At 45.8% G+C, this 21,928-nt stretch overlaps 1 protein-coding gene across 2 annotated transcripts in view; it reads right to left on the reverse strand.

Moving 5' to 3' along the window:
• The window catches only part of LOC117354436 (BPI fold-containing family B member 4-like), an 87,446-nt gene that overhangs the window by 47,722 nt on the left and 17,796 nt on the right, over window positions 1–21,928 (reverse strand). For both annotated transcript variants that reach the window (XM_033931970.1, XM_033931971.1), the window contains 4 exons: window positions 17,389–17,535; window positions 13,961–14,015; window positions 11,124–11,184; window positions 6,620–6,711 (listed from right to left, as the gene is read on the reverse strand). In XM_033931970.1, coding sequence (XP_033787861.1) covers window positions 6,620–6,711; window positions 11,124–11,184; window positions 13,961–14,015; window positions 17,389–17,535 — 355 coding nt within the window. The remainder of the gene's footprint in view (window positions 1–6,619; window positions 6,712–11,123; window positions 11,185–13,960; window positions 14,016–17,388; window positions 17,536–21,928) is intronic.

Here is a 21,928-nt window from a genome sequence, read left to right on the forward strand (position 1 = left end):
TGGAGGTATTGCCCTATATGTTAAGGAAGAAATAGATTCTGTTGGAATGATTACAACAGACAGGAAAGAGAAGCTGGAGTCCCTCTGGATCAAAATTCCTGGTCACAATGGCGCAGATACAAAAATTGGCCTTTACTATCGTCCCCCAGGGCAGGCGGAGGTCACTGACTCAGAAATGATGGAGGAAATCAAACAAGTATGCAAGACAGGCAATGTAGTTATATTGGGAGACTTCAATTTCCCAGGAATAGACTGGAAACTAGGAGCCTCCAACTGCGGCAAGGAGGCCAAATTCCTGGAGGTGCTAGGGGATTGCTTCCTGGAGCAAATGGTAAAAGAGCCGACAAGAGGCGACGCCACCTTGGACTTGGTCCTAAATGGTCTCACCGGACCGATAACAGAAGTCGAAGTCATGGTTCCACTGGGAACGAGTGATCACAATGTAATCAACTTTAAACTTGACATCGGGAAAGGGAAACATGCCAAAACCTTAACCACCACCTTAAACTTTAGAAAGGGTAAATACGATTGCATGAGAGCCATGGTAACAAAACGACTCGAGAAGATGGTGGACAAACTTGAAACAGTAGATCAGGCATGGTGCCTATTGAAAAATACTATTGCAGAAGCACAAGATCTCTACATTCCGAGGATTTCCAAAGATCGGAGAACTAAAGGCAAAGGAGAACCGGCATGGCTTACCATACAGGTGAAGGAAGCCATAAAAGAAAAGAAGGACTCTTTCAAAAAATGGAAATGCACGAAGACAACCGAAGCCTGGAACAAACATAAAGATGAACAGAAGAAATGTCACAAGGCGGTGAGGGATGCAAAACAGGACTATGAGGAAAAAATAGCCCGGGAGGCCAAAAACTTCAAGCCCTTCTTTAGATACGTGAAAGGGAAAAAACCTGCAAAAGAGGCAGTGGGACCCCTGGACGACAAGGGAAGAAAAGGGTACATCAAGGAAGATAAACAAATCGCAGACAAACTAAATTCCTTCTTTGCGTCCGTCTTTACAAAGGAGGACACCTCAACAATACCTGAAGCGGAGAAATTGTTTACAGGAGAAATAGAGGACAGCCTCACCACAGTTGAAGTGAACTTAGATCAGATATACTACCAGATCGACAAACTTAAAAGTGACAAATCCCCTGGACCGGTTGAAATTCACCCGAGAGTCTTGAAGGAATTGAAGGTTGAAATCGGAGAGTTATTGCAAAAACTTGCAAACCTGTCAATCAGAACTGGTCAGATACCAGACGACTGGAGGAAAGCGAACGTCACGCCAATTTTCAAAAAAGGATCGAGAGGAGAACCGGGCAACTATAGACCTGTGAGTCTTACGTCTGTCCCCGGCAAGATGATTGAATCACTGATCAAGGATAGCATAGTTCAGCACTTGGACACACACGACTTGATGAAACCCAGTCAACATGGATTCAGGAAAGCGAAATCGTGTTTGACGAATTTACTCCAATTCTTTGAGACCGTAAACAAGCAAATTGATAGTGGAAAGCCGGTGGACATAATATACTTGGACTTCCAGAAAGCATTTGACAAAGTTCCACACGAAAGACTTCTCAGGAAACTACAAAGCCATGGCATAGAGGGAGATATACAAAGATGGATAGGCAAATGGCTGGATAACAGGAAGCAGAGAGTGGGCATTAATGGGAAGTTCTCCGACTGGGAGAAAGTGACTAGTGGTGTACCCCAGGGCTCGGTACTTGGGCCGATCCTTTTTAATATTTATATCAATGACCTGGAAAACGGAACATCCAGTGAGATCATCAAGTTTGCAGACGACACAAAACTCTGCCGGGCAATCAGATCGCAGGAGGTCAGTGAGGAACTCCAGAGCGATTTGTGTCGGTTAGAAAAATGGGCGGAGAAATGGCAGATGAAGTTCAACGTGGAGAAATGCAAGGTAATGCATTTAGGCAGTAAAAATAAGGAATACGAGTACAGAATGTCAGGTGCAACTCTGGGAAAAAGTGAACAAGAAAGGGATCTGGGTGTACTGATAGATAGGACCCTGAAGCCGTGGGCACAATGCGCGGCAGCGGCAAAGAAGGCAAATAGAATGTTGGGCATGATAAAGAAAGGAATCTCGAGTAGATCGGAGAAAGTTATAATGCCGCTTTATAGGGCAATGGTCAGACCCCACTTGGAATACTGCGTCCAACATTGGTCTCCCTACCTAAAGAAGGATATAAAACTGCTGGAGAGGGTGCAGAGACGAGCGACTAAACTGGTGAAGGGTATGGAGAAACTAGAATATGAGGATCGACTTAAAACACTGGGATTGTTCTCCCTTGAGAAGAGGAGACTGCGTGGGGATATGATCGAGACCTTCAAAATACTGAAAGGAATCGACAAAATAGAGCAGAGATTATTTACATTGTCCAATTTGACACGGACAAGAGGACATGAAATGAAGCTAAGGGGGGACAAGTTCAGGACTAATATCAGGAAGTTCTGCTTCACACAGAGAGTGGTTGACATCTGGAATACTCTCCCAAGGGAGATTATTGCGGAATCGACAGTCCTAGGCTTCAAAAGCAAACTAGATGCATATCTCCTTGAGAGATTAAGAACAATAGGCTTGAACAATATTCTTTTACAAGGTGCTATTAATTATTCACCCAAGGTGATGTTGTAGATCACCCTTTATACCTTGTAACTAAGGTGTATCAATCAGTCTATATGGCCCTCAGAGATGCCACCCAGGGATCAATATGATCATATCCCTTGGCTTTACACACCCTATCGTCATCGGGTCAATATCAAATGTGAAAATGATATAAACTTTTTTTCTTTTTACTTTTACTTATTTTACTCGTGTGTGTTAAACTCTCTTTGCTAATTTTAAAACAATAAATATGGCTAATGAGTTTAAGGTCGATACTTAGCTTCACCGGGATGGTTAGTAGCTGTTGGTAAGGGATACATATGCCAACATGTTTCACCCCTAAAAAGGGGGTTTCTTCAGGGCTACTATCCCTTTTGTGTTAATTTTACACGGCTGGCCACCCGATCACTTAGATTGGGTGGCCAGCCGTGTAAAATTAACACAAAAGGGATAGTAGCCCTGAAGAAACCCCCTTTTTAGGGGTGAAACATGTTGGCATATGTATCCCTTACCAACAGCTACTAACCATCCCGGTGAAGCTAAGTATCGACCTTAAACTCATTAGCCATATTTATTGTTTTAAAATTAGCAAAGAGAGTTTAACACACACGAGTAAAATAAGTAAAAGTAAAAAGAAAAAAAGTTTATATCATTTTCACATTTGATATTGACCCGATGACGATAGGGTGTGTAAAGCCAAGGGATATGATCATATTGATCCCTGGGTGGCATCTCTGAGGGCCATATAGACTGATTGATACACCTTAGTTACAAGGTATAAAGGGTGATCTACAACATCACCTTGGGTGAATAATGAATATCTCCTTGAGAGAGGCATATAAAGATATGGTTGGCTATAAAATAAGCCAGGTGTATACCTGGCAGGGCCTCCGCGTGTGCGGATCGCCGGACTTGATGGACCGAAGGTCTGATCCGGAGATGGCGCTTCTTATGTTCTTATGTTCTTATGTTTAGCCTATGTTTTGTATGCAGGTGTAATTTGCAAATTCTAATAAAACAGATTTAAACAAAAAAACCAGCTACGCTATCCGCTCTTACCACATCCTCTGGCAATGCGGTCCAGAGCTTAACTATTCTCTGAGTGAAAAAAAATTTCCTCCTATTGGTTTTCAAAGTATTTCCCTGTAACTTCATCGAGTGTCCCCTAGACTTTGTAATTTTTGACGGAGTGAGAAATCGATCCACTTGTACCCGTTCTACTCCACTCAGGATTTTGTAGACTTCAATCCTGTCTCTCCTCAGCCGTCTCTTTTCCAAGCTGAAGAGCCCTAACCGGTTTAGTCTTTCCTCGTACGAGAGGAGTTCCATCCCCTTTTACCATCTTGGTCGCTCTTCTTTGAACCTTTTCTAGCGCCACTATATCGTTCTTGAGATAAGGAGACCAGAATTGAACGCAATAGTCCAAATGAGGTCGCACCACGGAGCGACATTCTTAGTCTTGTTAACTATCCCTTTATTAATAATTCCCAGCATCCTGTTTGCTTTTTTGGCCACCACTACACATTGGGCGAAAAGTTTCATCATATTGTCTACAATGACACCCAGATCCTTTTTTGGGCGCTAACCCCCAAGGTGGACCCTAGCATCCGGTAACTGTGATTCAGGTTATTCTTCCCAATGTGCATCACTTTGCATTTGTCCACATTAAATTTCATCTGCCACTTGGACGCCCAGTCTTCCCATTTCCTAAGGTTCTAACAACAAGCATCTGCGGGCACTTGAGGTCTTTTCCTTCTCCATAGGACATACCCAGCATTTCATAATAACAAGACAATATAAAATACAAAGCTGAATAATGTCGATCAGCTTGACTCAGCATTAATCCATATACAGCAGGGTTGTTGCACTTAGGGTTGGTTACCAGATGTCCGGGGAAACCCAGACATGGTCCTCTTTTTAGAGTATTTTCCAGATGCCTGGAGGAATTTCCACGATCTTGGGGCCGTGTCTGGGTGTCCTCTACACATACGTCGACATCAGTGTGATGATATCACACACATGACATCATCATGTCAACCTCTGCGCATGCGCAGAGGACATCCAGACTAGAGAGTTGCGCAGGGACAGAAATCCCACCCATCCCCGTAAGGAATCCCTCCGTCCCCACCCATCTCCGTGAGGAATCCCCTCAGTCCCCCGCCCGTCCCTATAAACTTCAGAAATAGTTACTTCATTTAATTATGCTACTGAATTAAAGGCTCTGGTAGAGACCCATTTACAAATAAGCAAAGACACTTTATTAATTTGGAAATATTAATTGGGAAGAATACATACTTTGTAAATGGGTTTCTACCAGAGCCTCTAGTGTAAATATAAAATATAAATACTCAGCTGATGAGAACCCCCAAGCTATCAGCTGAGGACTTCCTTTGCAGTTGGCCGGGGGTCCCTTTTGCCAAGCTTGGCAGGCAGCAGTAGCGTCCCTGAGTCACAGATGTTGGCACCTCAGTGGCTCATGGATGTTGCCAGCGACTGCTGTGCTTGGTGGAGGGGAGTTCTGGCCGTCTCTAGAGGAGGTCCTCTGCTGGCGGTGCTTGGGGATCCCCACCAGCCACAGCAAGGGTCAGCAAGTACTTCAACACTGTAGAAATAAAACCAGAAATGCATTAACTTTTCTTTTGAACACAATACAAAGACTTCTGCTATATACATTTCCCAAAGCTAACATATTGTTGTCTGGAGACTTATTTTTCCATAAATTTGGTCCCAGTTTCTTTTTTCCGCTTTTCCATCTTCTGTAAATTCTTCTGTTGCTGTCCATTGGTTCTTCCTACCATGGTCCAGCATTTATCCCTTTCTCATCTTTCGTCCCTGCTCACCAGCCCCGTGCCCAACATTTCTCCTTCTATCACCCCTCTCCAGCACCATGCCACGTCTCTCCCTCCATTCCCTTCACCACTATGTCCAACATTCCTCCCTCTTGCATCCATTTCAATCTGTCCCACTGTTCCCTTTCCACCACAACATTTCTCCCTCTCATCTTTCTCTTCCCTATCATCTGTACCTCACTCCCTCCCCATGACCAAAAATTCTCCTTTCTTCCATTCCCCATGTACACGACCATCTCTCTTTCCCTCTCACTGACACACCCACACCCAATTCTCCCTTTCTATTCCTTCCACGACCTCAGTATCTCTTTCCCTCCCTTCCTCCATCCTCTCTCCTAAGTTTATGCCTTGTGTCCAAAAACGCACTCCCTCCCCCCCTTTTGTGTCCCACGTTTGCCTCCCATGTTCGATCCCCCCCTTCTGTCCCGCATTTGCCTCTCATGTTCAACCCCCTTCTGTGTCCTGCGTTTGCCTCCCACAATCGTGTCCAGCCCTCTTCTTCCAGCAAATTACCTTATCAGCAACTTTCTCTTTATCATCCAAATGGAGCTCTGAGAGGTAGCTTGAGCTGCGAGGCTCGTCTTCTTTTCCTACCTGCCCCTTTTTAGCAGCACACATAGCCGACGGGAAGTCTTCCCCCGTGGTCAGAGCGGATGGAAGGCTTTGTGTCAGTCACATAACTGATGCACGCTGATGCAAAGCCCTCCCTCCGCCGTCAGCGCTGACATTGGGGAAGACTTCCAGTCGGCTATGTGTGCTGCTTGCAGGGCAGGTAGGAAAAGAAGACGAGCCTCGCGGCTCGAGTTGCATCCAACCCTGTGGGATTCCCGAGACCACGAGGGGCGTCCCCACGGGATCCCCACGACCCGAAGGGGGAACCCACGGGATCTCTGTGGGTCCCGCGGGATTCCTGTTGTCCCCGTTCCCGTGCAGCTCTTTAATCCAGACACGGCCCTGAGCTCGGGGAAAGAGGCACACAGTTTGGGGGGGGGGGGCAGGGCCAAGAGTGGAGTGGAGTGGGAAAGGGGCTGGCAGGGTGAGAATGGGATGGGGGTGGGGCCAGGTGTCCTCTTTTTATTAAAGAGGAAATCTGGTAAGCCTAATTACACTGAGAGCATCACGTGTGATCACTTACATTCAGACTTAGAAGTGCGTTCTCAATAGTTAATTCAGGAGCTCTGGTCAGGGCGTACTGGATCTGGGCCATGGAGCCAAAGGCAGTCGGAGCTTTAAAAATTCAAACAAGATATAACTTTAATAAACAGTGAACTTGATACCGTAGATAAATGTACCTAGAAAACTGATACAAACAAGATGATGGAGAGATACCAACAGCTGGACTAATTTTGTGATAGAATATTCTGCAGCAGTCATTTATTATTTCAGAGCTTACCAAATGTTTTCAGGCCACGACCTCATGGTGGCTGCCACAGCAATTTCCTGACTCCTGCCACCTGTGTCAGAATGACATGCCTATGTACTTCCAGGGTGGGTCTTGACCCCAAATGTGGTCTGTACGGCTCTGTGTGGGAAGCTCTGCATTAATCAATCCAGTTTATTAGCTGAACTTTTTCTGTGTCCTGGAGTAATTTTACAAGCCTTTTTCTGTATAAACTGTTTTATGCACAGAAATAGTTGCTTAAAATTACCCTGTGGTATACAGTACTCCCCCGATATTCGCGGGGGTTCCATTCCAGAAACCCCCGCGAATGTTGAAAAACCGTGAATACGTGCGGTATGCTTTGACCGCCTCTTCCTGCACTAAAGTCGGGCCTCACCAATCAGGAGCTGCTTTGACATGCAGCTCCTGATTGGTGAGGCCCGACTTTAGTGCCAGGAAGAGGCGGTCAGAGCATACCGCCAGGGATTTCCTTCACTCGCCGGCGCTCCGGCTGCCCTCTCCTGCCTCTCTGGCTACCCTCTCCTGTCTGGTCATTCGCGGTCGGAAAATCCCGTGAATTACTGGGATCGTGACTCGCCAACCGCGAATGACCGGGGGAGCACCGTATATACATAAACGAACGCACTACGGATGCATAGCATGTATTCTTACACGACATATCCACAGACATTGCCAACAGTGGAAATTGGGGAGAACTGGGGAGGAGATGCCAGATAGGCATGGAGCAGTCTCCCGGATGAGGTGGTGGAACAGAGACTGTGTCTGAATTCAAGAAAGCCTGGGATAGGCACGTGGGATCTCTTAGAGAGAGGAAGAGATAATGGTTACTGCAGATGGGCAGACTAGATGGGCCATTTGGTCTTTATGTTTCTATGTTTCTACTGGACCCCACCATGCAGAGTACCACAAGGATCCCCTATCTTACCACTACTGTATAACATCTTCATGACCACTCTTAACTCAATTAAACTGGACCCTGGGGGAATGGTTATTCTCATATGCAGATAACATTCCTTTGCTAATCCCCATAGATCTGAATCCAACTAACCTCACTACCAAGTTATCCCGAGCCCTAAATAAAGTACAAGAATGAGAAACAAACACCATCTTAAACTAAATGCTGATAAATACAAGCTACTATGGTTCGGGCTAAAGGAGAACCCCGATCCCTTCCTCCATCGCACAGACAAAAGGAGTCGGCCTCAATATCGGGAAATCCGTCAAGGTCCTGGGAGTCATTGACATTCGAAAACCACATCAACAACATAGTCTGAAAGTCGTATGCCGCTATGCAACAGTTGAGACGAATTCGACCCTATTTCCTCTGCCAACATTGCAGGATACTCATCCAGCCAATAATTCTGTCAATACTAGACTACAGCAATGCACTGCTCTCAGGACTACCAAAGAAACAAACAAACAAAAACTCCAATTAATACAGAACACAGCAGGGACACTCGTATTCCACAAATCGAGATTCAATCACATCACACCACTGCTGATAGAACTGTACTGGCTCCCAGTTGACAAGTGAATCGAATTCAAGATCCTACATGGAGAGTCTAAACTAAACTCAACTAAAACTTAGCTTTATTTACCGGGTCATCAAGCAAAGGAAGCTCGACACGGTTTTGAGAAATGAAAGATGTTACACTTTAACTGTGTGAAGAAGGGAGTATCTTTGAGTCAAAATGAAAATCTGAGTTCTTAAAAAGGGGACTTGAGAACTGCATTTATAATTGGAAAAGACATAAAGGGGTATTGCCGGGAGCAGAGAAGCAGCACTCTGTTCAAACGAGAAATTCATGTGTAGAAATAATTAAAAGACTGTCCAAACTGTGATTGGGGCACAGGACACTTCAAAGTCTTTGACAAACTACTAGAGAATGACACGGGGGAAAAAGTTTATCACCGTTCCCACCCCGTCCCTGCCCTGCAAACTGTCAGATCCCCTCCGCACAAGCCTCGAATAGTTATGATTTTATACTGAACTTATTTTATTAAAGTATAAAAAGAGACAATATTCTGTATCATTGTCATTTTATAAAACACAAATAATACAGAGCAAGGATCAACAAAACCCATGTCTTCCCCTCCCTTTCACAAATATCCCCTCCACTATTGTGAAAACTGAACAAACCAAATTACTACAGAATGCTACAGAGAAAAATCAAGTTAACAGAATATTTCAGTCACACATGGCAGGAATAGTGTTAGGGGAGAGCAATTAGGGCAACTGCCCCCTGGTCGGAGAGAGAGCCCTAAGCCAGATGGAAGCTAAAGAAGCAGGTTTTGGAAATCCCTTCAGGCACCCGGACAGTCCTCTAAAACTAGGACCTGGTGAGGTTTTCCCAGACGTCTGGAATAATACAGTTAGGTCACAGTTACAAATACAGTAAAACCTTGGATTGCAAGTAACTTGGTTTGCAAGTGTTTTGCAAGACAAGCAAAACATTTTAGTAAATTTTAACTTGATATACAAGCAAAGTTTTGCAATACGAGTACATACAGTATACACGCGTCACATCGTCACAACTGAGCCGATGGCTCTTCTCTCTCTCTCTGGCGCAGCGGGAGTGTAGTGACTGTTCTAAACAAGCAAAGTCTTACAATACGAGTACATACAGTATATACACATCACATCATCACAACTGAGCCAATGGTTCTTCTCTCTCTGACGCTCCGAAAGTGTAGTGACTGTTCTAAACAAGCAAAGTCTTACAATACGAGTACATACAGTATATACACTGAGCCGATGGTTCTTCTCTCTCTGACGCTCCGAAAGTGTAGTGACTGTTCTAAACGAGGAATGTCTTGCAATACGAGTTCATACAGTATACACGCGTCACATTATCACAGCTGAGCCGATGGTTCTTCTCTCTCTGACGCTGCGGGAGTGTAGTGACTGTTCTAAATGAGCGAGGTCTTGCAATACAGGAAAGTATTTTGGATTAAAGTTTTGGGATTGTGGTCCGAATCGTCTGAGTTTCCATTAATTCCTATGGGGAAATTCGCTTTGATGTACGAGTGCTTTGGATTACAAGCATGCTTCTGGAACGAATTATGCTCGCACACCAAGGTTTGACTGTACATAGTATTTGTCTTATCATTACGTCCCAGGAGTCGTTGCATTGATTACCGTAGACAGTTTAGAAATATGCTTTTGCAATCGCCATTTCAGTTACTTCAGGGTTGGCTCCCTGTCTCATAACCCTGCCTTAAACTGAATACCTGTGAAAACTTTTTTTAACTATTGAAATTTATGTTAGAAGTTTTAAAACTCCAAAGTGGAATTAGTTAAGGAACACTTATTTATTCCTCCCAAGATTGGGTTACCAGCAGTGTTCCCGCTAAGCTGCGCTGGCGTGCGCTGGCGCACAAAATATTACATCGCAGCGCACAAGTTTCTCGTCACAGCGCACACACGTGCTTGCAGGCAGGCGAGCTGGCAGTCCATGTAACGCGTCGCAAAGGTAAGGGGAGGCTGGGGGAGGAATCGGACGTCGGGGTGGGGGTGCGAGCAGGGAGGGGGGCGATCGGAAGAGGCGTACGGCAGATGGCAGGGCGGCGAGAGGAGAATCGGGCGAGTTGGCTCATAACTTGCTGGCGCCCGATATTTTTAGCTCACAGTGAAAAAAGTTTGCTCACAACACCCGCCCGCTTAGAGGGAGCACTGGTTACCAGACGTCCGGATTTCCTCGGACAGGTCCGGGTGGCTTTTCAAAACCTGGCACTTTGCGTCAGGAGGAGGCATCCCGTACATGCACGAACGCAACGTGATGACATCATGCGCAAGCGCGCCTGCATGTGATATCATCGCAATCGCATTCATGCATGTGCAGACGCCTTTCTGCCCGATGAACAGGCAGTGGGGGGGGGGGGGAGCGGAGCCGAGGGCAGAGGTGGGGCATAACGGGGCGAGAACGGGTAGAACTAGGCAGGTCTAGGAATCCGGATTTGACTAATGTACAATCTGGTAACCCTATCTCAAGACCTTCTTTACTGTAAAGTCTGCCTTATGCCTTTCATGTCTGTGCCTGTCAGATCTTGCAGGTTTTCAATATGACAAAGTGGTCACCTTATAGTGGCTTTGCAAGGTTCTGGGAAGGGGTGGGGAAAAAAGGGAACTGACACATTTCTGGCTTGATTTGGGGGGGGAGGGGGGAGAGAGGTTATGAGAAACTCTCTTGAACAGACTGAAAACTGAAAGCATAAAACCACAGGCTGAACAACTCACCACTAAAAGACTCCAGCATACCATCCATCTTGTCAAAGAATTGAGAGATCGTCGAGCACAGCTGTGTCAGGAGACAAAATATAGGTGATTACACTGATATTTCCCAACACTTCCTGAGATCTGTTATATGGCCCACTATTCTTCACAGAAAAGTGCCACATACTGGGGTTGTACAAGTTAAGTTATTATGGTGACGAAGGAAAAACTCTGGAAAGGATCAGTTTTGCAAATGTAGTTTTAGCTAGGAGATCCCTCCAGAAATATCTTCTGCCAGATGGAATATGGACTGTCTTATATGTGTTTAGTATAATAGTAGTACCCTATTTCCACGAAAATAAGACCTATCCCAAAAATAAGCCCTAGCATGATTTTTAAAGATGCTCTTAATATAAGCCCTACCCCCAAAATAGGCCCTAATTAAGATCCATTCCTGAAGCCCCCACCCCCGAATGTCCCCGACACTCTCCAACTCCATTCGTGACACTAGTGCTGCCCGATTCGTCAAAAAGAAAAAAGATTCGCCATTTTAACGACCCCCACCCCGATGAGACTTGCTCCGAGGCCTCCTAAAGCACCAGCGGCAGCAACGCTCTGGGCTGCATCGTGGTCTTCCCCGCTGGGGCTTTCCCTCTGCCGCGTCACAGTGGGAGGGTCAGTGGGGATATGCTGCACAGGGGGACGGGAGGGAGGAATAGAAAGATGCTGCAGAGGGAAGGCCCGGCCTCGGCAGGGAAGACCGCGAAGCAGCCCGTTCAGAGAGCTGCGCTGCTGCTGTTTTTGGAGGCCTTGGAATGGAGGTATGTCAGTCTCACGGCGGGAGGGTCGGTGGGGTTCTGCTGCACAGGGGGATGGGAGGAAGGGATAGAAAGATGTTGCACAAGGGGAGGGAAAGTAAAGAGGAAGAACTGGGGTGGAGGAGAGGAAGGGTGAGATGATTGTTATACATGAAAAAATAATGACATCTCCCGAAAATAAGTCCTAATACATTTTTTGGACCCCAAATTAATATAAGGCATTGTATTATTTTCAGAGAAAAATGGTGATAGTAGAGGGAATCGAATTTTCACTCTGTCAAAAATTACAAGGACTAGGGGGACACTCGATAAATTTATAGGGAAATATTTTTAAAACCAATAGGAGGAAATATTTTTTCACTCAGAGAATAGTTAAGCTCTGGAACGCGTTGCCAGAGGTTGTGGTAAGAGCGGATAGCGTAGCTAGTTTTAAGAAAGGTTTGGACAAGTTCATGGAGGAAAAGTTCATAGTCTGTTATTGAGAAAGACATGGGGGAAGCCACTGCTTGCATTGGATCGGTAGCATGGAATGTTGCTGTTCTATGGGGATTCCACATGGAATGTTCCACTCTTTGGGGTTCCGGAATCTTGCTTACTTTGAGATGATGGAATGTTGCTACTCCTTGGGTTTTGGCCAGGTACTAGGAACCTGGATTGGCCCAGAAAGGCTATTCTTATGTTCTTAAAATGCATCTGGATCAGACATTTTAACAAAACCTAAAATTCAATGTACATGGAAAAGTATAGGTTTCTGTTGTTTTCTGTGGGTAGAAAGGGGTTTGGAATTCCATGATACTCTGTGGGTTCATTACTACAATACTCTCCCGAAATTCGCAGAGTTTCTGTTCCAGGAACACTCACTAATTTTGAAAAACCGTGAATGCAGTTTTGGGCCTGTCAAAAGGCAGGAGAGGGCAGCTGGGGCACAGAAAATCATTCACAACCGCCTCTTCCTGTTACTAAAGTCAGGCTACACCAATCAGGAGCTGCTTTGATACACAGCTCCTGATTGGTGTAGCCTGACTTTAGTACAGGAAGAGGCGGTAAGAGCATACTGCAAATTAGTGAGTCGGCGATTCGTGAACCGCAAATTCGCGGGGAACACTGTATTTTTTTTTAATTGGAAATATTCTCATTTCCCTGCTTTATGAATTAATCTATGCTAAGCTGAACAAACTAAACTAAACTAAACCTTAAGTTTATATACCGCATCATCTCCACGGAAGTAGAGCTCGGCACGGTTTACAAGAACTTAAAAATGAGAAAGGGTAGGAAAAGGTTTACATAAGTTTATAAATCGAGTGGAAAAGTAAGGGAAAAGAAGTTACATGTTAGAGAAGAGCCAGGTTTTTAGTTGCTTGCGGAATAAATGGAGGGAGCTCAGGTTCCGCAGAGGGATAGTAAGGTCATTCCAGAGATCTGTGATTTTGAAAAGAAGTGATTTTCCCAGTTTACCTGCGTGGAGAATACCATGTAGGGAGGGGAAGGATAGTTTTAATTTATGGGCGGTCCTGTTGGAGTCAGGGCACGAGGAGTTGAAAGAAAGTGGGATTAGGGAAGGAAGGATGCCGTGAATAATCTTAAAAGCCAGGCAAGAGCATTTGAATTGAACTCTGGAAATCACTGGGAGCCAATGAAGATTGGCCAGGAGTGGGGAGACGTGGTCAGATTTACGTTTTGCAAAAATCAGCTTGGCTGCTGTATTCTGAATAAGCTGGAGTCTTTGGAGGCTTTTTTTTGTTAAGCATAGGTAAATGGCATTACAGTAGTCAAGTTTGGAGAGGATGATGGATTGGACAAGGACGGCGAAATGTTTTTGGCGGAAGCAGGGTCTTGCTTTCCTTAGCATGTGGAGGCTGAAAAAGCATGATTTTGTCAAGGAGTTGAGGTGGTCGTTGAGAGAGAGAGGAATCGATAATGATGCCAAGGACCTTGCTTGAGAACTCAAGGTGTAAGGTAGTGCCTGAGGGCAGTGCGAAGAGGGTGGGCAGGTGTTCTAACTTTGGGCCGAGCCAGAGTAATTTTGTTTTTGTAAGTACTCACCTGGCCGCTGAAGATGCTGTGGAGGTGGTTCTCTACCAGATCCAAGGAAATGGAACTAACGAGACAAAGCAGAAAAGAACATAAAATAAGACAGTTTGATTGTGGGATACCTGGCAAAAGCATTTAGAATAAGGTAGCCTTTCTGTTTCCCAGAAGATCTGGTACAACCCAGGAACCTGTTCTGCAGGGTGGCCACCATGAAAACACAGATTGGTGCTACCTTATCTAATCACTTAATTCCTCAGTGTATTGTCCCTTTCATGATACCCTCATCAATTTTGGAGCCTTTGTAGTCTAGGTTTACCAGACGTCCGGATCTTCCTGGACATGTCCTCCTTTTGAGGACATGTCCGGGGGTCCGGACAGCTTTTCACTTTATCTGGGTTTTGAAAAGCCTCCTCTCAATTGTGTAGGGCAGGATGCGCGGATTGCCTCCTTCCCGAGCAAAGCAGGCAGCGGGGAGCGGAGCTAGGGCGGGACTGGGGAGGAGATGGGTGGGCCTGGGGGGTGGGTCTAGGTGTCCGGATTTTACAATCGTAAAATTAGGCAACCCTATTGTAGACTATGCTCCCATGAACAATCCTTTATAATTACCGAGGGGGGGGGGGCATATTTTATATCTCCCTTCCCAACTCTTCCCAGTGGCAGTCCTAATCTGGGGACAACAAACCAAAGCCCTCTTTTATAAAGCCTATTACCACAGCAGCTCACAGTAATCACACCAAAGCCCATTGGGAATTAATGGTATTCGGTGTCATTGCCATGTGGCAGACACTAGCATGGCTTTGCAAAAGGGGAGGGCAATTTCCTCCAGAACTTGGTCAACCTTGGCTCTACATCCATCCACTAGGTGCAACTTCCTCTCTGTGCGAAAAGAGGAAGTTGCATCATAAGGAGGAGCCCGGCAGAGGGAAGGCCACAAGCACCATCGAGCAGGCCTATGTAGAGATCGGCTTGATCTCCTAGATGGTATGTGCCAGTGGTAGGGAGGGAGGGAAGCCAGCTGGACCTGATGGACCCGTGAGGTGGGGAAGCTGGAGCCATTAGCTTCAAGGAAGAGAGAGAATAAAGCAGAAGCTAGGGCAGAGGAAAGAGCACAGGAGGAAGGGCTGGGGTAGGAGAAGAGGGCACAGGATTGGGAGCTGGGGCTGGAGGAAAGGGCACAGGAAGGGGAGCTGGGGCTGAAGGGAAGGGAGAGAGTTACAGGACCTGCAGGAGGGGGAGTTGGAAAGAAGGGGGAGAGGTGTTGCACCTGTGGAAGGTGGGCTGCTGGAGAGAAGGGTGAAAGGGGCTGCACCTGTTGGAGGAGGAGTTGAAGGGAAAAGAAGGGAAAATGAGATGCCATACTAAGCAGATGAAGGAAGAGGAAATAAAATACTGAATACAGTAGAGGGAGAGACACAGGGAGGGGTCAGAAACAGAGAGGAAATAATGGGCATGGAGAGGAGAATAGGGATACAAAGGGAGATGCTGCATGGGAATGGTATGTGGACAGAGAGGGGCAATGGCAGACATGGGAGGGGGTATATGGGCACAGAGGAAAATTGCTAGATGTGGGAGAGAATAGGAACACAGAAGGGAGATGAGCAATACAGGACATAGAGTAGTGATGATAAATACAGGGGGATGGACACAGGGGAGATGCTGGACAGGGAAGTATAATGGACATAGAGAAGGGAAAGTAGGAACACAAAGATGGAAGATGGATGGTGAGCATAGAGAAGAAATGTCAAATGAGCAGGAGACCCTGGCGAGTGAGTTAAGAGATGACAGAGGAAAACAGAAACCAGAGCCCGGGACCAACATTGTCTGAAAAATAAAACGGCCAGACAACAAAAGGTAGAAAAATAATTTTATTTTCTATTTTGTGTTTAGAATGTATGAGAACTGAAATGTTTATCCTGCTGGTGTTAGACGTGGGTAGGGCCCAGGGCAGAAATTTGGGAAGGGACCCCAAAACCCACTATTAGCCCGTGCCATCTTCAGCTTCCAGAAGGCTTAGGGCTTTCTCTAGCCAGGGGGTGATACCATCCCTGGCATGTGTGATTTTTACATTATGCACAGTAAAGGAGGAAATGGATCTTTCTAATTCTTTGGTGTTGTCCAACATGGAAAGTATGGCTTCTTGGGATTTTGGTTTAATTTATGTTTATCATTTTTGGTTAGCTATTATGTATTTGGCATTTGTGTTCTGTGTGTGACCGAGGTATTCCGTTAGGATTAGTTTTCTATATAGCATTCAGTTGGAGGGGAGATGGGTTTTGTTGATCCTTTTTCTGTATTTGTGATTTATAAAATGACAGTTCTACAGAATATTGTTTCTTTTTATACTTAAAAAAAATGATTTAAATATAAAATCATAACTATAGGCTTGTGCGGATGGGATAAGACTGAACTCGTGGGGTTGGGGTGGGGTCGGGAACAGTGCTTGTGGAGAAGGGGACAAATTTTGTCCCCCATCAGTGTCCGATGCCATTACCAGATCAATCAGGAAGCAGAAGATTTGATCCAGGAATCAAACCCAGGTCCTGGGTTCATAGACAACAACGCGGAAGACAAAGGCGCGCGCCGACAACTGAGCGCAAGACGGAGGTGCGCGCCGAAGAAAATTACTGTTTTTAGGGGCTCCGACGGGGGTTTTTGTTGAGGAGCACCCCCAGTTTACTTAATACAAATCGCGCCGGCGTTGTGGGGGGTTTGGGGGGTTGTAACCCCCCACATTTTACTGTAAACTTAACTTTTTCCCTAAAAACAGGGAAAAAGTGAAGTTTTCAGTAAAATGTGGGGGGTTACAACCCCCACAACGCGGCGCGATCTGTATTAAGTAAAGTGGGGGGGTTCCCCCCCACGCCTCCCCCGTCGGAGCCCTAAAAACAGTAATTTTCTTCGTCGCGCACCTCCACGCTGCGCTCAATTGTCTGCTCGCGCCTTTGTCCCGGCGCGCTTTTGACCTGACACCCAGGTCCTGTGCATGACAGTACATTGCCCTATCATCAAGTTATGGGGCCAAATCTATACTGTGTCTTTTGCTAAATTATAAAAACACATATATTGCATATCTATTTATTCACATACACACACGCGAACGAACGATAGATAGATCTTTATTTTGGGTGGGCTGTGATAAAGCATTTGTTAATACATTTATAATTAAAAGGCTGTGATGAGATCCTTAGTTAAGCAACATTCAAAAACTGGCTTTTTCTATTTTTCTAGTGTGTTCTGGGAGACCCTACATTCAGGTGGTTTTCAAATTAACCACACCTTACATACATTAGATAAATTTGCATGCACCGAATCTCCAGGGTATGTAGATTTATGTCATGCATATTTATTTGGGGTATCCTGAAAACCCGGTGTTAGGTCCACAGGACGGGTTTGAGAAGTTCTGTTCTAAAGTTGGTATGATATGAGGCTCATCTACTCACAGGGCTCCAGGTGACAAAAGCTGCAGTGGTCCCAGGACAGGCATGCACGCCGTGACAGTACCAAAGGGGGAGCCCTTTGCACTTTTAGATGTTTCTACCTCTGCCATAATCTGTGCTGTTATTTTCAGTTCCAGCGTGGTGAGCGAGCTGCAAAAGTAGAAAAGATATGTCTTTACTCATACCTCATCAAGAGAATCTGGTCTTGCCCAGTCAGCTTGGTGCGGTTTCTGACCAGAGGGGATTGTCGAAAGTCATCTTTAGCTGAATCGCCCGTACAGCTTCATTTCCAGTTTACCTCGCCACATGCTGAGAAATGCAGTTCTAATTTCCCTACTAGTTCCTTAAGAAAAGCAAGACTATATCTCCCTACATACAATCAGGTATAAAAATTACGCAGCTCAGCTCTTTTTTTTTTTTGGGCCTCCAACCCCACTCCCCTAGGCACTAAGGCCTGGATTCTTTAACCAGTGCCGTTGTCAGCGACCATCTTAAAAGCAGCTGTCGGTCACATGTCAATTATGCAACAGTGCCGGTTAAAGCACTGTCTCGCAAACTTTGTCGAGCCGCGGCACACTAAACGTAGTGGCCGCGGCTCGAGGCATCCGGAAGCGTGCTGACATCAACGTGATGCGCGTGACATCAACATCCATGCATGCGCGAAGGCCCTCCAGACAGGCCCTGAGCTGCCAGTGGGGGTGGGGGTGGGGTGCTGGGAGGGAAGATGCGCAGAGAGAAGGAGAGGTACTGGCGACAGCCGATTGTCTACAGGATGTGCCTCACACTGCAAGAGGCACGCCCTGCAGGCAGTCAGCTGGCACTGGCACCTCTCCTCCTCCCCCAGCATCTTGCGGCACTCATGAAATCTCAGGAGGCACACTGGTGTTCCACAGCACACCGTTTGTGATACACTGGATTGGAGAATCACACTTCCGGCAAAGGTAAGCGGCAGAAATGTAAGCCAGGGTTTTCCAGGCTGACATTTCCAGGGCCTACATTTGAGGTGCATCGTTCGTAACGGGCGCTTCTGGCATTAGCCACGCCTACAGTGGCGTTAGTGCCATAAAGCACCAAAGGGGGCACGACTCTACGGCTGAGATTTTAGGCGCCTAGAAAATCAGTGAAAAACGGCGTGTAGATGTCGTTTTTCTCTGAGCTTAGGCCATTTAACACGATCAGCGCCATTTAGAGAATTCGGGCCTAAGGTACTCTATTTAGGCACCTTTGGCAACAATCCACTTAGTTCCATGGCCTTATCATCATTTTGAAGCTCCCAAGACACTGAAGAATAATCTAGTGGTTAAGGTTGAAGACAAGGGAAGTTAGGGTTCAAATCCCTCTGCTGTTCTTTGTGACCAGTGGCGTAGTAAGAGGGGGTGAGAGGGGCGGTCCGCTCCACCCCTCCTCCTCTCTGCCCCCTCCCCACTCCTCTCCTTGCTGCGCACACGTACCTGTTGCCTGCCTCTTACCTTTTTTTTTTTTGGGGGGGGGGGGAGTTATATCAAATCATTTTTATTGATCTCAGCACAGAAAAAGATACAGAGAAAACAAACAAATAAATGAAAGCTCAAGTCATTTTGTCAACTTAATAATAATAATATTATTTCTTGTATACCGCCCTGCCACTAGTTCTAGGCGGTTCACAACAGTAGATAAATACAATCATATACATATTTCTATAGGCAGAACTATGCATCATGGTTAAAATATGACTTAAACATACAAGTATTAATGTCTCAATTTATTTAAAAAAAAATCTAATTGTAAAGAAAATTTTAAAAACATAGCAGATAAAAACATTTTTAAAAACTTAAAAATCAACATTCTTGATTATCAAACAAATGAGTTTTTAGTAATTTCCTAAATATAGGATAAGAATGAGCCTGAGCAATCAGCGGGCTTATCCAGGAATCCACTTTCCCCACCTGATATTCTAAAGTCCTATCAAAGAATGTTTTTAAAACGACAACCCCTAGGGGTAGGAAAAATAAACATACCCGAATTCCTGGTATGCTTTTTTGAATTAAACAATTTCAGATATGATACCAGATAAGAGGGTAGTAGTCCAAAAAGAGCTTTATATCAAACACACCCGAATTTAAAAAATACTCTGGCCCCAAACGGCAGCCAACCTAAAGAAGAAACCCAAGGCATCCCACCCTCCCAACTCCCCATATCCCCCCCCAGTCCTCCTTCCAGCAAAAAAACACCAAGAACTGACAAAAAGACAAGGCAAACACTAGGTCAAAACATCGTATCAAAACAACAACCAATATAATTAAAAATCAGCAATTAAGGAGACGACTTATGGCCAGGGGAGTCATGGCATTCCAAAAGGGCTCCCAAACGAGTTGAAAATGTCATCCTGGCCCCGACGAAAAGTCAACAATGGATCTACGTTCCACATCAGAAGGGCAATCAGGCGCCAGCGCCAGAGTGAAAGGTCCGGAGCGTCCACCTCCAACCACTTTAGGAGAATGCATTTCAGGGCAATCAACAAAGTCCACTTTAGAAAAGTACTCGCTCCTCTTTGGCAAGGATGATAATTTTGGAGCACACCAAAGAGTATCAAAGGTGTGTGACAAATTGTAATGTTCACTTCCAGAGACGTTCCACAAAAATAAAATACACTCCCAAAAGGCACGAATAGAGGGGCAAGTCCAAACCATATGCCCCAAACTAGCCTCAGGACAATGGCACCGAAGGCATTCAGCAGAGGCACGAAAATGAGCGAGATACGCTCGCTTAGGAGATATGTATAGTCTCATAACCAATGTGTAATGTTGTTCCCAAAATGAAATATACTTGCGAAAGGTGGGCAATTTTCTGATTGCTTGCAGCACCACATCTGCCGGCAATTCCACCTGAAGATCCCGAGACCAAGAGTCCCGCAATCTAGAGTAGTCTAGCAGGGGGGATTCATCCTTCAAGTGTCTATGATGAAATTTAAGAGAAACGGGAAGTTGGGAACCAATCCCTGTACCTTTTTCTACTTCCCCAGCTGCGTCAGCATCGGCGCTCTCTCTGACATCACTTCCAGGACCCGTACCTAGGAAGTGACGTCAAAGGGCGAGCCGACACCGACGTGGGCATGCTGCTCACGCCGGAGAAGTTAAAAAGGTACAGGGAAGGGGAAGGGGCGTGCGCAGGGCAGGGGAGGAGCGCCAGTGCCTTGGGCGCCTATCATCCTTACTACACCACTGCTTGTGACCTTCCCCAAATCACTTGAGCCTCTGTGCCTCAAATACAAACTTAGATTGTAAGTAGAGAATGACATGGTGACAAAATTCATCACCGTTCCCGTCCCCGTGGATAACCGCGGGAAATAATCCCATATCATTTTCTAGTGTCTATTTCAACCTCGGTCCTTCTACACCAGCATTCTTCAAAGCAAAGCTTGCGGGTCAGTGGCTGTGCTTATGTGAGCCAAGGATAATGAAGCCATTGTGACATCACTGATGTGATTGGCTCTTAGGCACTGGTGGAATGAGGCATTATGACATCACAATATCTGCTCAGGATACCAGAGACTGTCATTCTGTAGTGTCTGTTTCAACCTCAGTCCTTCTACACCAGCATTCTTCAAAGCAAAGCTTGCAGGTCAGTGGTTGTGGCCATTCATACTCTGATTCTTCCCTCTATCCTTAAAGAATGACATGAAGATGGTTTCCCGCGGTTATCCGTGGGGACGGGAACGGTGATGAATTTTTTCACCGTGTCATTCTCTAATTGTAAGCTCTCTTGGGGGCAGGGAAATATCTACTGACCTGAATGTAACTCACAAGTCAGCATTGGCATACCAATGCTTAGGTGAACCCCTTTTATGTCATGTCAATGACAGGCATAAGTTGGTGCACCTAAGTGTACCAAATGATGCATGTAATTTATTGTACATAAGAACATAAGAATAGCCTTATTGGGTCAGACCAGTGGTCCAGCTAGCCCAATATCCTATCTTCACAGTAGGAAGGAGAAGGCTCATCATTTTGAAGAGGCGGGCCTGCCGGTCGTTGGGAGTGGGCATCCCTCTGACCATCCTTTAATTTCAAGGTAAGGGTGGCAGGGGGCTGGCGGGGGATTGTGGGGGAGCAGAGGATGCCAGAAGCAGGAGGGAGTGGGCATCCCTCCTGATGTATTTCAATTTAAAGGTACGGCTGACGTTGGGTTGTCGGGGTGGGGCAGTTAGCGGTGACCCCCGGCTGTGGCAGCAGCAGGAGGGAGTGGGCATCCTTCCTGCTGTCCTTCAGTTTAAAGATGCGGGGGCTATCGGTGGTTATCGGAAGGTGGGGAATGCCGGCAGCAAGAGGGAATGGGCATCCCTCCTGTCAAACAGGATCATCATTTCTAATGACTCTGGGGGTATCGATGTGAGGGAGGGAGGAATCGGGGATCTTTTTTTTTTTTTTTAATTAACAGGGGGGGGGGGAAATCTGAGCTGTTAAGCCAATCAGCGCTCAGATACTGACTGGAAAGTAAAGCTATGATAGCTCAGACCATGTTGGAAAATTTTGTAGTTAAACGAGGTTTGAGAATCACCCGGCAA

The sequence above is a fragment of the Geotrypetes seraphini genome, chromosome 2 (assembly GCF_902459505.1).
Source record: "Geotrypetes seraphini chromosome 2, aGeoSer1.1, whole genome shotgun sequence".
Classification (NCBI taxonomy): Eukaryota; Metazoa; Chordata; class Amphibia; order Gymnophiona; family Dermophiidae; genus Geotrypetes; species Geotrypetes seraphini.